General features: G+C 30.5%; 1 protein-coding gene across 1 annotated transcript in view; it reads left to right on the top strand.

Annotated features, from left to right (window-relative positions):
- The first annotated feature begins 703 nt into the window (after window positions 1-703).
- The window catches only part of LOC129962876 (cytochrome P450 4V2-like), a 43544-nt gene continuing 27336 nt past the window's right edge, over window positions 704-16911 (top strand). Inside the window, exons 1-3 of the mRNA XM_056076876.1 lie at window positions 704-776; window positions 6118-6276; window positions 16596-16708. Of these exons, the coding sequence (XP_055932851.1) occupies window positions 704-776; window positions 6118-6276; window positions 16596-16708 (345 nt within the window). The remainder of the gene's footprint in view (window positions 777-6117; window positions 6277-16595; window positions 16709-16911) is intronic.

Here is a 16911-nt window from a genome sequence, read left to right as displayed (position 1 = left end):
TTTTATAAAGGCTGTAGCTATTTAATCAAAATACACCTAGATTTCTCTACAAAACATAGATTTTTTTCAAAGTAACCAATGAAATTGAGTGTTTAGTTTGCCAATAAATTAATATCTTGGTATGAATAGGATTCCTCGATAGGATCTTTCGTTACATTGCTTGCTGTTTCGCGTTAATTTCCGTTTTCTTCTTTGTGATTCTTTGAGCGATAATTACTTTCGATACATACCCTTTATTTTCTGCCTGTGCATTTCGATTCTTCAAAAAAACTCAAAACCAAAGCGACATCATGTTCTCACATGATAAAAGTCCATACAATGACGCCCATTGATGATGGGGCGCATTATGCTGTTTAATTTGTCGTTTTGGGAAAAATATAATTTTTATTTGAAACAGTAATAAAAATTTCCGTTTATACTACAGATTTTTATAGCACTATGCTCGCTAGCAACAATTCGTGGATTTCTTTTATTCTTTTAAAAAAAATCCGCTCTTTTCATTACGTCATCTACAATCCTGACCTTCTTCGTAAGCAAGGTTATGGATGTAGGACATTTCGAACATCAAAATTTCAAATACAATCATTCTTTACTTTTGCAAATTAAAGCATTTCAATTATTATTTGTTCAACTTTTCTGCGTCCTTTCGAATATAAATCTGTTGAATTCCATGAAATTTTGTAAAAGTTATAAATTTTAAATTATGTCAACCCATTACATCCCCGATGATTACGTCATCTACAATCCTGACCTTCTTCGTAAGCAAGGTTATGGATGTAGGACATTTCGAACATCAAAATTTCAAATACAATCATTCTTTACTTTTGCAAATTAAAGCATTTCAATTATTATTTGTTCAACTTTTCTGCGTCCTTTCGAATATAAATCTGTTGAATTCCATGAAATTTTGTAAAAGTTATAAATTTTAAATTATGTCAACCCATTACATCCCCGATGATCTGAGGCAGCCATAAAAATATACTCTCTGTTTTGGTGCATAAAAGCATTTCAGATTTATGATGAAACTCAGTCTTGCTGTTCCATTTAAGGCCGTTTACGCAATATGGCAAGATGCATTTTGAATATTCTGTTTCCAACAGACAGCCTAGAATGCACTTGAGGAAAATTTACTCTGAGAAATTTGTGATTTATCTCATGAATAATGGAAACCGAAATGGTTTTTAGGAGGTAATGCTTTCTTGGACTGGGAAGAATTCAGAATGTATGTGTTTACTTATCATTTGGGCTTTTATATGAAATGGAAACTGTTTCTGGCAATTTCAGTAGCGCAGATTTCTAGTTAGGGAAATATTAAATCATAAGCCTGATGTCTTTATTGCTGGGGAAGATGACGATCTTCTGTTAAGATCTGTACTCCAGATTATAAAATGAAATGCTAGTGAATAAATGCAAATTATAAGCTTAAAAATAGGTATAGTTTCGCATGTCAAAGATCGTAAATTTCTTTTAAATTAAAAAAACTTATAAATTTTTCGAGAATACCCAGCACATGTCAGAACGAAACATATATTTTATCATCTTTGCTTAACAGAAAACAATTAAGGGGAATTTAGTAAAATAATCGAATAGAACAGAGAAATGTGTTTTTTTTTTCCATGAAAGTAAGAAACTGAAACTTTTGAGTGCATAACAGAGAAACAGAGTGTAAATTCGCTCCTTCAGAGCTCTTGTATACTTTCAGGAATACAGTGTGAAGAATAAATTATACATTTAAGATCTCTTCCAAATAGTGGTGGATGGAAAGATTAGCTGACCAAACATGATTAAAGAGAAAGATTAGCTGTCAAACATCAATCAAATGTGCAAGCCTGACTTCAGAATTAAATCTTTGATCATTTTTTGCAACAGTTAAAGTATGTGGCTGCGTTAGGAGTGAATCTTTTGAACATCGCTCAAAATTAGTTACATTTTTTTTTTTTTTTTGCATAAAAATAAATTGAAAAAAAATATCCATGAAACCAAAATATACTAGTTAAATGCCAAGACATTTTTAAAAATTGAGAAAAATAATTTTTTTATTAAGAAAAGTATTAAACAAAAATCTTCTAGTTTAAATGTTTATCAAATGATTTGCTTAAAATATCGCAGATAAAATTTTGAAGATAAAAAATATATTGCCTACTTTTTGAACTAAAAATTAGCTTATCTCAATCGACTCTTTAAATATTGAGTTGCGACTGCTAAATAACTTGAAATTTTCTATTTATTCGTTTCATGAAGAGTTAAAACAACTATAGAATATTTCTAAATAAATCGATTGCCTATTCACCAGTTCAGAAGCTCTAAAATATACTGAGAAATTATTATACCAAATTTGAACAAAAAATATGCGTTAGATTTTAATTTATGAGGCCTTCCGTAAGAAAATTTTTTCAAAGATAAGAATTTGAGAAAATGGCATTTCAAAATGTAAAAAAGGATTAAAACTTATATAAATGCAATTATACAAATTAATGTCATTTCCAAAAAGATAAGCTTAGAAACAAAATTCAAACGTTTGCATGAAGAAAATCGAGTTTTTAATACAGTCATATAATTTATTTTAGATATTCTAATTCATTTCCAATCAAAACAAAATACAAATTTTTAATTCAAATAAAAATGGTCCGATACTTACTCAGCTAGTATGAATCCCAGTTGAATAACCGCTGGACCATCTGAGCTTGTAGGTAAGATGAAATTTCCGGTTTGGAGAAAATTAAAATCCAATAAAATTATAATTAGGCTGAATAAAGTTTTTTTATTGCCAAATACTTCGTTATTCTTTAGTGATAATAGAAATGTCCAGTCAATAAAAATATTCAATTTCGAAACAGTCATAATTCTTTTACAGCTATTTCAGATAATTGCATACTTGAATCCATTTCCTCTTCATATATTAGTTAATCAATTATTGGCCCAATTACACACATATATATCACAGTATTGTATGATATTAAAAAATGTCTGAAATACTTTATAATATTGTTGAATGTTGATTAATATAATAGCCCACATTATTCTACCATATTATGCAACGTACTGTGCACAACGTACTGCGCACACATCCCAACACATGTCATTAGTGACAACGTAGTCTGTAATGCTAAATAATCGGAGAGAAGTTGGATAATGCAGGCATTAATTTCCCAATTATCAACTGTACATTCTTTTCCTTCTACCTTCCGTTAGGTTGCCGAATTTAATTACGATGGCTGCTGAGGACACTTAAGGTAATATATATAATCTACGGTATATATATATGACACGTATATATTACCTTACTGGAATTGGTATAATTTCATAACAAACGTATATTCTGTAGTTATTAGACAGACGTAGCGAAATACGATTCTGATTAGAAAACTGTATAATTAGATGTCAAGTCAAGATTACCCCAAATAAAGACGTAATACAGAAGTGAATATGTTTACTTGAACTATCATACTGAGAACAGAATGTTTTTCAGACATATGGAACGCACGCAACAACATATGGTAAAGTATTAGAAATAATGCAAATTATAAAATGAATTTCTTAAAATTGAAGCGTGTGTTACCCATTTAATAAATATATGTGAGAAAAGGTAATATATCATTATTTGAACAAAACAATTTTAGATGGGAAGTATTTTGTCAATTTTTATAATGCTTTCGTGGGAGGAGGACAAATTCTTTAGATAAATAAATTTGTTTGTCTGAAAAAAAAGGATGTTGTTTTAATCACTAATTAGAATTTTATTTTATGGTATAATTTTTATGTTACTTTATATTTCATAATACGGCACCCTGATTTAATAAGTTTATTGAGCAGTAAGAAAAATATAAAATAATTTGTACGTTATCAAATATCAATACTTCCAGATACCCAAATGGGGCGAAAATTAAATATAATGAAGACTATGAAGCTCTATTTTTGTATTTTGTAGAATTTTAATCTCACTATATTCATTTAAATTGAACAAATAATTTTAAAATATTAAAAATTTATTTTTTAATTTCAAATCCTATTGCAAAATGCAAAATAAAAAAAAGAGCACAAGTTTTTTGCAAAGATTATGAATTTTTGATATTAAATTATATCCACTGATTTAATTCGATAAGAAGAAAGTGTTCCAGAGGTAAGGTGAACCTCTATGCACACCAATTAATATACTCAAAATATGTTAAGTAACAAACATCAATTTATAAGTTATAAAAGACTGTATGTATTTTAAGGATGATTTATATTGAAATAAATTTTATTTCAAATATATGCTTTACAATGAGTTTTCTCTATTTATTAAATCTTCGAGTTTTCATTATTGGCGCGGAAAACACTTAAATTACTTTTTTTTTATTATGACAGCAATAACAAAAATTGGAGTCTTTAAATGTCCGAAGATAAATAGCTTAATAGAATTGAACATAATAAGAAAAACTTAAAGGAAATTGATGATAAGAATCTGTTAATTATATATTTGTCTTCTTTTGAATGAAAAGTAAGAATAAATTATATTGATTCGAATAATATTGCCACAAGTTTGCATTCATGTTTTATAAATATTGTAATCTAAATCCTTCACTTAACTCACTTATGAACTCACTTATGTCCAGTTACAAGTTACGAAGAAAATAGTAATTGCTAGTTGTGTTGCTTTGGAATTAATTTGTATTTCCTGGATTATAATTAGTTTGGTACAATTTTTATTGATTATATTGTTGGATGTTCATAATTTTCCCTCAAGATATATTTTAAACAAATTTTTCCAACATTCGAAAACAGTTTCACAGGAACTAAATTGGTGTCATAAAAAATATGTTTTTAAATTGAATTTTAAAAATAAAATCAGTCACAAATCATAATTGTATTTTTGGAAGTCAGCCAAATTTCGCTCAGTTTTAATAAATTCAAATTTAGAATATTACTTTGAATGTCACATTGTTCACCAAAATGAACAGTTGTGTAAAATGTGATAATACTTGGTAAAACGGCATTTCCTATAGAGCCCCAACACATGCAGACGTTTACCTTTACTATTATTCTATATTTACTCATTACTAATATCCATAGTAATTTTGCTAAAAAGATTTATTAAGATTTCTATTATATAATAAGTAAAGAGGTTCCTTTGATAATTCATATATTATAATGAAATAATTATATCATTTCAAAGCATCTATTAATTATCAAAAAATATACAAACAGACTTTAATAAGATATCGATGTTATATGATAAATAATTTTAAAACATAATTAATAGTTCTATTAACTTGAGAGAGTTTATTGGATTAAACGAACAAACAGCTATAATTTGCAAAAGAAAATCTGTTGCTACATTAAGTATCATTCATCTGCGTGTTTAAATAGTGACACATCAAAATGTACGCTTTATGTTTATGCTTTATATATGATATGATATGCTTTATGTTTTTAGGAGATCTCCCAATTATTTATCAACAGTTGCTCTCATTAAATGCACATTCTTCTTCGCTTTCATTAATATAATAATACAAAAACTATTAAAACAACAAAACTTTTACAGATAATTAACTTTTTTAAAAAACTTTTCCTTCATTGCTTTGTCGAGCGTAATTGTACACAGTAGAATAAAATACTATCGCAATCAATATCTAATGTGATGTTCAGTTCCATTTTAACAAAACTTTCGCTTTAATTTCATCACAAAATGTCATTTTTCTATGTGAAATTAAAGAAATGCCTTCCAGAGAATAAGAAAGAATTATGTAAGATTCCTTGCGATCTACTACGAAAATATGTTTGCTTTTGATTTTATATATTATCCGAATTACACGCTGATAGAACATGGAAGCAAATATTATTCTTAAAATATGCTGAACTTTTGCTGCTGAAATAATATGATGAAAATAATATCCGTAATAATTTCCTGCTGAATAACATGCTTAAAATATGCTGAACTTGTTGTAATCCGATCCACATGTAATGTGAAAAAGTTTAATCTCTTAATCCGCAACAATATCCATAAACCATGCATTGTATTTCACTATTCTCTTTCGACCAAATACCGTCAAACGTTAAGATAACGGTGAATGTTATGCAAGATGCTGCATCTTGAGATTAGTGCGTTTATCTGTTATTTAATCATAATTCTTTTAGTCAGTGTAGCAGTGAAGATTTGTATTGTTTTCGTTAAGTATGTCAATTGGAGCTGGAAAATTTTCCATACTCTACCAGGCACTCATGTTCCTTTTTTTAATATCCTTTCTTGCTTGCCACGCACTAAAAATTCTGAAAATGGATCGTCTCTTCTCGTCCGTAAGTTATCTGTTTATTAATACCTAAAATAGAGGTTCTTGTATATAATGTCTATTGATGCCAATACTAAACCTGAAAATGTATTAATCTTTAAGATATAAATATATTGTTATACCCTGTGCTTGTTTCCGTATTAATAGATTGTAAGTTATATTAGTTAAATGAGAGAATATAGTTTCAATTAAGTTAAATAAAAAGCATGGAAAGCTTAATTATTTTTATGATATGCATCTACTTTATGAATTCTCAATTTCAATTTTATTATATCTCACGACGACTATTTTAAATTGATATCAAACTCTAATTTTCGATTTTTTTTTTACTTTGTTTTTACATATTTTCCGCCAAAATCGTGTGTTTCTGTATTTCCATTATTTCAGTTTGAATGTTATTTAAAAACAATAGACATTATTTTCTGGAAATATACGCAGTTATTTAGCTTAGGCGGATACTATACATATTTTTTAAGCATAGGCAGATATCAAGATGATGAAGGCCCTAGATTTAGGTAGATATACACAGTTATCAAGTTGAGGCAGATACTATACCAAGTTATCAAGTATAGGCAGATATCAAGTTGATGAAGGTCCTGTGTAAGTAGGTATAGGTAGATATCCAGCTGAGTCAGATACCAAATTGAGTATTATTATTTTTTTTTTGTGTGAAATTGGAGATTGAGACCCCATGTGAAGCAATTCCATATATCCGGTGTAGGACAAGATGAATATGCAAGATGATGTATATCGGCCTTGATATTTTCAAGGTTATTTCGGAAATTTGACCCACTTCCTTTCGAAAAATTAATTATATTGTTCGTTGAAACTATTTAATGTGTTTTAGAGCATTATAAACTATTTGAACCCTTACATATATCTTTGAAATCATGAGATAAAATTTGTCATTTTAACAAAATATGTCAAAAAAATTTTATTTTACCTTGGTATCGTTTTATTCATTTCTTTAAAAGGATTTTAAACAATTTTACTTTTCCTCTACCTAATAGCATTGTACATATTTTAAGACAAAGTTTAAGATTTTTTCCCCTTTTATTCAGTATTCAGTAAATGATTTTCTTAAAAGTTTTTGGAAAAAATTATTAAATTAATAAAAATAGTTGATATAAATTGGCTTAAAGAGCTAAATATTCTCTAATATGATATTTAGTAGACAATATTATCTATAAATTAATTATATATAAATTATGTTATAAATATTATCTATTAAATTGAATTATTATTTATCTGGAGTATAAATAATAAATAATTGTAATAGATAATATTTATAATAAATGGCATTTATTCACATCTGTAAAAAAGAACTTTGTTTCTTCTTATTGAAGAAAATTGACAAATGTGTTTTTCCTGAGAATTCTTTTTTCTCAATTTTTACATTTTTACCTCTCTCTTATCCTGTGATATCTACTTATATTTTCTGTAATGCACTGTGATTACAATAATGACTTCTGGTCTGAAGTTTATTGAAAAAAAGTTGGATTGAAAAAAAAAACATTTTAAGCCATTCTCCCTCCGCAAAATAAAAACCATTATTAATAAAATATTTGTCATTTTTCAAAGTACGAGAAATATGGAGTTTTCATTTAAAATTTGGTTTTGAGATCAATGGCATTTGTTTGCAAATTAATGATTGATTTCTCTAAAAAATCAATTTTTAAACATTTAATATGTCTCTCTGTTACATGTTATAAAACTAGTCGCTTTTAGCAATCCTCTCGCACACCAGGGATATTGGTTATATTTAATTTCAGCTCAAACATTTATAAATAACTCCATGGACACATTTCAGTGAAATTGGCAAACATTAAAGCCATATCATTTTAATTATCTTACATATATTCTGTTTATTAAGTACATGAGCCTTTCAAATGCAGTTGATTGCTCTATTAGAAATGTATTCTAAATTTCACGGTGTTGTAACTTCACTTTATTTTTCGTCTTCTAAACTATACACGTACTAAACTTAGTTCTCCTTCTTAAGCTTTAAAGAATAGAAAAAAATTACTCAGTCAATTATTTTCTGAAGCAATGAAAAAAAATTTTAATTTCAGGGCAATTTTAAATTTAAATGAAATTAAAATAATTAATGAAATTTTAATCGACTAATTAATTAATTAATTAATACAAATTTATTCAAACATTAAATTTATGCCATCAAAAAAAGACAACTTTTTGAATTTCAAAATGGGGCAAAATTCAAAATTGTGTCAAAATATTTCCGAAAGTTCTGGCTCCAGTTTAGTTTTTAATTAATTAAAATTCTAGTTAAAATATCACAAAAACTCGTTCTGAAGTGCATATTCCTACTCTCCAAAATATATACCGGGTGCGGCATAAATTCGTGCAAACTTCAAAAAATCATAATAAAAAAAGTGATGCTCGAAAAAAATTGCAGTTTGCGGGAATATGTTCAGAAAGCTTTTGGATTTCGTTATTTCCATTAAAAAATGCATTTAAAAATGTCCGATAATGGCACGGTCATACCGAAACGGTTTATGTAAATCAAGAAATCAGAGCACAGTAACATTATAGAACATTTTATTTTAAAGTAAAAGATGCTCAACATGACCGCCACCACAAGGTATTAAGCAAGTCAGGCGCATAACTACGTCTATTACAGCTGAGTGTAACATGTCGGCATCGATACCACTAACGTCCAATTGAATGGCATCTTTCAGTTCCATCAAAGTGGCAGGAGAGCCCCGGTAGACATGAGACTGCAGGTATCCCCACAACCAAAAGTCCGCTGGAGAAAGATCTGGCGATCGTGAGGGCCACTCATTCTTACATCCTCTGCTTATCACTCTGTCCTCATTGAATGCGTCTAGGAGGAACGTCTTAACGGAACTAGCAACGTGGGGCGGGGCACCATCCTGCATGAAGGTAACGGAAGATATGCAAAACAGGTATAAGGTGATCTCTCAAAAGCATAAGATAGCATTCTGCAGTGACGGAACAGTTTTTTCAACCGGATACAGGACAACGCTCTTCCAAAAAGAAAGGTCCTAGATTGAAGGACGCAGTGAAACAGTCACATGTGGAGAATGTAGTGGTTTGGTCGTGTACGCACGAGAGTTTGATGCTGCCCAGATACGACTGTTTTGCGTATTGACGTCACCATGCAATGAAAAGTGGGCTTCATCTGTCCACTTGATGTTCAGTAACCATTGTGGGTCACGTTCCATTTGTACGAGCACCCATGTTGCAAAGGCTTGCTTTTCTCGCAATCTGCTGGCAACAACTGGTGAAATGTCTCTATCTTGTACGGATGCAGTATCAAGATTTCGTGCAGAATGCGTCGCATAGGCCTTTCCGGAATTCCTGTTATTTTACCTGCTTCACGTGCACTGAAACTCCCCGTTAAAGTCTCGGCTGCCGCATTTCTCATGAACCTTTGGACAACAGGGACGTTTTCAACGCTGATGGATGGTCTGCCATCCATGGCAGATCCCCTAATCTTCCCGTTTCCTCAAAACGGCGAACTAAATTCAATATCTCATTCAATGAAATTGGGTTTTTCTTCGCCTTAATTCTTTTCACCGTCCGCAACTGTCGCAATGTTTTAGTCGCGGATTCACCTTTCTTATAGAACAGTTTAACCACTAATGCTCGATACGGTAGCGATACCATGCTACTGGTGTCGAATGACAGATCCATTTCCAGCCTTCTGTTTTATGGCTATGCTGATTTGCATAAACAGTCTCGATATGACGTGTGAGCGCCATCTATCGGTCATTTTTTAAATACATTTTTTAATGGAAGTAACAAAATCCAAAGGCTCTCTGAACATATTCCCGCAAACTGCAATTTATTTTCAAGCATTACTTTTTTTACTATGTTTTTTTGAAGTTTGTACGAATTTATGCCACACCCGGTATGTGTCTAATTTTGCGCTTGTAAGTCAAATGGTCGAAACTGTTGAGCACCAACACACACGTACATATTGATCTTTATTATGAATAAAAATCAATGATCTGAAGGTCCAAGCAGTGCCAGCCATCTAGGGGGTGCGGTGGAGGCGATGCACCGGGGCCCGCTGTGATCAAGATTAAAATAGTGTCCTGAACAATAATAGCGTTTGCACATACTGAAAGTATGCATTTATTTCCACGTGACTGGCTGAGCTTCGACTTACGCTGTTATTGGGCAATGATGGTAGTGATACCTATAAAAGAGGGAGGGGTTCATTTATGAATAAGGAGATTCCATTCAGACATGTTAGGACAGAGTGGCGCCACTTCTGGGTGCATGTGGCTCTCAGAAGTCAAGGATGAGGCTGGGTTCAAATGGACTTGTAAATCATCAACTATCTACTTTATCCTGCATCTAATGTAATATATTTTATGTGTGCATCTGCGCATATTTGTTTATATTAAGTTGTTGGAACAAAAAGTAAAACGAAGATAAATTAAACGGTCAACTCTTAGCAATGCACACAGCATTACTTCTTCGCCGGCCACAACCGGAATAAGAATAATTAAGGAAAAAATTTAATGGAGCAGTTGGCGGATTTGGAAATATACGAAGTTTACAGTATTTATTATAATCTAGTGCAAGTGTGCAAATATTTTTAATATAAGGTAAGTGGATTTGTAGGATTTACAGTCACTTATCTCATGTACTAGGAAATAACGTATATTATAGCATATATTAATTTGATAATTCATTCTATAAACTGTTTAATACTGTTAGATATAACCACGTCCATACCAGTGAAATATCGCTCTGGATGTCAAAATAGAAAATTATTAGAAAAGAAAAAAGAAGAAAAGCTGAACTTCACAAGAAGTCACAAGCAGATCACGTTTCCTGGCTTCGAAGTAATTCTGGAAAAGAAATTGCTTCGACTTCAGAAATTACAATTCAAACCCCAACTGGGGAAGAAATTTCTACTTCAACTACACAGTCTTGCAATGAAAATGTTGAAGAACCGTGAGTTTATACAAATATGACCGAATCAGAAAATAATGACGGAAATAACAATAGCAAATACGATCAGGAGAGAATAAATGATCCTGGTTTATGACCAAGTATTACAACCGATAAATTTAGAATGCTTTGTGTTAAAGCAGATCTGTACAATACGAGGGATTTTTTGCTAAAAATGCAGGTAGATCATTTTCCACTACGTACTACTTTAAAAAATGCCAAATGGTGACACTCAACTTCTCAGATCGTTAGTTTATTCAAAAATGCAAAACTCCGTGTTTTGTTTTTGTTGCATACTGTTTTCCAAAAGAGAAAGAGATGACCAAACTACACAATTTATAGGTAGCTATAATAACTGGAGAAAGCTGTCAATTGTAATCCATGATCAGGAGGGTTCTAGTTGTCATTTTAATTCGTTTATTACTTGGGAAGAATTACTAAAACGAATAAATTTATCTTCAACTACTGGTAAAACAAATCAAGTTAAATGATTCTATTTGTCTAATCTTCCACTTCGTGTAAATCGCGAAATAAAAGGATAGCCTAAGAATGGGATTTTTTTATGTTTGATTGAATTATTAACTAAATACAATCCTATGCTAATTAATCATATAAACAAAATAATAAATTCGGAAATAGAATTGGGCATCATTTATCACATATTTCAAAAGAACAAATGATTTCTGCATTAGGAAATGAAGTTCTTAACAAAATTAAGCATGATATAAAAGCAGCCATGTATTATAGTATTGAAAGGGATTGTACTCTTGATATTTCCCATAAGGAACAAACTTCAATCCTTATTAGATATGTAAAATTTGAAAAGGAAAGGTTAACTATAAACGAGTCATTTATAGAGTTTATTGAAGTAACTGAAGTGACTGCAGAAGGACTAAAAAAACTAATGAAAAGATTTACTGAACTTGATTTAGATATTATGAATTGTAAAGGACAAGCATATGACAACGGTAGTAACATGAAAGGTAAATATAAAGGAGAGCAATCTAGAACATTTTCTCTAATTCCGCATGAAATTTACGTTTCTTGCCTATCACATTCCTTTAATTTATTAATTTGTGATGCCGCTTTCAACAGCATATATAGTAAAAAAAACTTTTTTCGGATATTACAACTTTTATATTGCTTATTTTCTGCAATGGAAAAAATATGGGAAATTCTTAAAAGCATTTAAACGTTACTTTTAAACCATAAATGACACTCGCTGGGAAGCCAAAATGGATTAGATGAAAACAGTCTATACGCAACAAACATTAACAGAGAATTTATTGATGTTTAAATGATGTAAGTAACGATAATTCAGCGGTATCCGAAGCTAAAAGTTTATTAGGTGTAAGAAATGTCATTTATTTTATGTTTATTAGTATTGTTTGCAATATTTTCCAATTAATACTATCAATTAATTATTTCAAGCAGAAACAATTGTTTTTTAACTCGGCTTTCAGTTTAGTCAATTCAGTTTAGTTTTTTTTTTTTACATTGTAATTTATAATGTTATTGTACAAATAGAAGATTGGTTTAAAAGTATTCAAAATAGCATTTCTGATTTCAAATTAATCACTGATATAACAACTTTAGAAAAATATGAATTAGGGAAATGTTCCAAAAACTTTGTAAAGTTTTATAACAGAGATGTAGATGAAAATCTAATCCAAGAAATTTGTTTTTTACGGGATTTGATTTTGAATGAAAGAGATGTAAATAACGCACAAGACATATTGCAATACATGCTAATAATAATTATAATGAGTTATTTCTACATGTATTAACTGTATTAAAACTTTTCTTTACGTTGCCAGTTACTACAACAAATGCTGAGCGCTCTTTCAGCAAATTAAAATTAATAAAGAATTATCTTCGGTCAAGCATGTGTTCAGAACGTTTAAATGCATTTGCAGTATTATGCATCAAAAACGAAATTGCAAAAAATTGTAATTTTTCTGAAGTAATTGATGTATTAGCTAAAAAAAGAAAAAAAAATCATGCATTAATAATACGAGATATATCCCGTATATGTTCAGATTTTAATTAATTTATTTTTTGGTTTACAAAAAATTAGGGTGACATTTCACTTTTTTCACTCAGGCCCCTTGAAAGAGAAGGTCGTCTCTGACCATAAGGTCTTTAATCAACTTTGTAATAAGCTATCAATATATAGCGACGAATTATGTTATGAATTTGTAAACTTTTGTCTCTATAATTTTTCAAATTCAAGTCATTATAAAATTCCTCCATCACATTTTTATGATTGTCAATGCTACTGATTTTCTGTATGGGTGAGTTCGACAACCATTCGTTGTCAAATACATATTTTAAGTTCTTTTTTATTTTTTGTGATAAAAAATTTATAGTTCTTACATATATCAAAACATTGCAGTTGTTGTTACCATAAATACACGTTCTGCATGTTCTGAGCTTAATACTTGTAATGAAATTGTGTGGCATTAAAACTCAAAATCAAAAATCAGGTGTTCAGTTTTGTCAAAATAAATAATTAGGTGTTTATTTATTTGTTTTCACTCTTAAGTAGCCTCTTAGCCGATGCAATTCCTGAGAACTGCACCGTTTCTCAGGGAACAACACCACGTGGAGGTAGGCTACTTTCGTTCTCCGACCACCCACCCTCCATCACTGCATCCGATGACAGTTCTGATCTAAAAACTGCATCGGGCAGCTGACGGCAGTTTTGATGTTAAACTGCGTCCTTCTGCCACCGGTATCTCACTGGAATATCTAAGGCTAAGCAGAACTGGTAGATCGCATAGGATTCTACCACTGGCACACCGACAGGAGCCATCCATGCAGGCAAACCCAGAGCAGAACACAGCTTGTAGACCATATAGGATTCTACAACTGGGATATCAGTCTTCTGAATTGCAAATGGAGCCAGTTTAGCTGGAAGTTCTAAAGCCTGGTAAATCCTAAATACCGTGTAGGAGTGAACCACTGGAACGGATTCCACTCTAGTCGCAGGTGGATCAGATGGTGTATAAACATCGTGATCCAAATTGGGATCGAAAAACCGATCTCCAGTTGATGGTAAGTGAGGGAACATGTAATGTTTCAACAGTTCCCAGATCGTCCAAAAAACGATCCATCCAATGATGGCCGTAGCCTCATTGAAATGTTTAAAAAACGTACTAAGCATGGATTCATTATTTCATTTATTATATTGTTTGTATTTTGCGCGTTTGTTTAACATTAAACAGTAATATTTTTGTTAACAACAATAATAAGAGTGATTCTTGAAACCTTCTACATCCAATAACAATTGAATTTTTACCAATGATTAATATTAAATTAACAACGGAATAAATCTAATAATCAAGAATAGATTACTAGAGAGGGTCAATGAAGGGAGTTAATATTTAATCAAATTATGTGGGTTTAATTTACATATTTTTTGAATATTAACTAGTTTTTTTCCTGAGAGATTTAAAACGAATACTGTCGATCGAGATTGAAATTGATTAAAATTTGTAAAAAATGTGTTGAGTAAAATTTGAGAACAAATTTCCTTTTTACTTAATATGCTAAGAAATAAGTTTCTGTCCTGTGTTGTATTTGTGGTAAATTATCATCTCATATTAGTGTAGTATTAGTTAAACAAGGAAAGTGGAAGGTAAAAGGAAAGTAGAAGAAAAGCGTAAAAATACGCTGGAAGATAAAATTCACGCGAAACTAATGCAGAAAAAAACATCAATTCAAGAAGCACCAATTTTCAAAATCCCTTACGTGAACTTTTAGTTCTTCGTAGAATAATGAAGAAAACTAAATATGCATTTAGGACGCTCACTTGTCAACCAAATGAAACTCAAAACTCCATGCCAAACTATTTTAATGATAAGATAAATTATCAGATTAAGTTGCTGTTGCTACGTTTACACGCTTGTGAACGAGCAGATCGACAGACGGTCAATCCAAATTTGAAATACATTAGATGCTAAATTGTCGGCGTCCAGGTTTAGGGGTAGCGCGTCTTCCCCGTGATCTAAACTCCCGTGTTCGGGCATGGTTGTCCTTTTCCTTGTGTTCTGTCTGTTAGGTGTGTGAAAAAGCACCCCTGTAAAAAGGGGCTGTGCAAGCAAGTGTATGAGTGTCATCTTCATATGAGCTGGAAGTCAGACTACTGCCCTCGGGTGTTCAGAGGTCTTTACCCTCAGAAGCTACCGGACCTTTCTTTCTGTTGTAATGCTGACACGACATCGTCAGATGTTAAATCTGTATATCAAATATTACTCATTTTGCGTTCTTCGTATTGTTGCGATAGTGTTAAATTACTTTCGGACCATCGAAAAATGATTATATAAATAATTTATATACCTTCTTCCTACCTTTATCCTTTAAGCTTTATACATGATTTTAGTCTTAAACTCTTAGAAACCGCAAAGACGCCAAAAAAATTAAAATATATTCTAAGTGAGAGATTAAGAGCTATTGAAAGTGTTTGCGTAGCTGTCGTCTGGCTTTGTCACAAGACAGAAAATATGAATTAGAGAAATGTTCCAAAAACTTTCTAAAGCTTTATAACACAGATGTAGATGAAAACCTAATTCAAGAAATTTGTTTGTTACTAAATAATAATTATAATGACTTATTTCTAAATGTATTAACTGTGTTAAAACTATTCTTTATGTTGCCAGTTACTACAGCAAGTGCTGAGCGCTCTTTCAGCAAATTCAAATTAATAAAGAGTTATTTTCAGTCAAGCATTTGTTCAGAGCGCTTAAACGCACTTGCTGTATTAAGCATCGAAAAAGAAATGGCAAAAAAATGCAATTTTTCTGAAGTAACTGATATATTAGCCAAAAAAGAAAAAGAAAAAATGACGCATTAAATAAATATGCATTAATAATATATGTTCAAATTATTATTAATATTATTATTATTATTTTTTTTGCTTTACAAAAAATTGGAGCCAGAAAGGACTACTTGTACCCAGGCTCCTTTGAAGAGAAGGCCGGCTCTGGTTCCAAGTGAATTGAACCCCGGTGATAATTGAATTTGTGTTGGAATTTATTACAACTCTCTATTTTTTTTTATTTAGAAAGAACAAAAACAAAGTGTTATAGTAAATAAAATTGAAAAATCATAGTATTTACATCTGATCTCGAAGCAAATAAAGTAATTATATCTGGAAACTATATGGATTATAATTAATATGAAGATAGATATTAATGTGAAGCTATATTGATTATAATTAATGTGAATCTATATGGATTGTAATTAATGTGAAGCTATATAGATTGTAATTAATATGAATCGTTTTATTCCATTTGACTGTATATGCTTATTTCATGAATAATTGTAAAGAAAGCTTGCTTTTTAATATAATCTTAAATTTTTTTGTTCAACTAGATATAAATCAAGCCGTATTAGGATTGTCTAAGTTATTTAATCAAGAAAAATTGTACCACCTTCAGATATTTATTTATCCAGTAGTTGTTCTAGGAAAAGCTGAGGCTCTCGAGGTAAAATCATTCTTTTCTCTCATACATATTTTAGTTTAAAATTCCTTCAATTCATATACATTTGATTTGTTAGTTTTCTTTGATTGAAATTTAGCTTTAAGTCAAATAAGAATGTAAATACATTTTTACACGAAAAGAAGCCCGTTGATAAATTAAATAGTTAAAATTATATCCATTTATACGAAATATTATGCATTTGATAT

Source organism: Argiope bruennichi, chromosome 3, assembly GCF_947563725.1.
Source record: "Argiope bruennichi chromosome 3, qqArgBrue1.1, whole genome shotgun sequence".
NCBI classification, from domain to species: Eukaryota; Metazoa; Arthropoda; class Arachnida; order Araneae; family Araneidae; genus Argiope; species Argiope bruennichi.
This window is presented reverse-complemented; position numbering and strand designations above follow the sequence as displayed.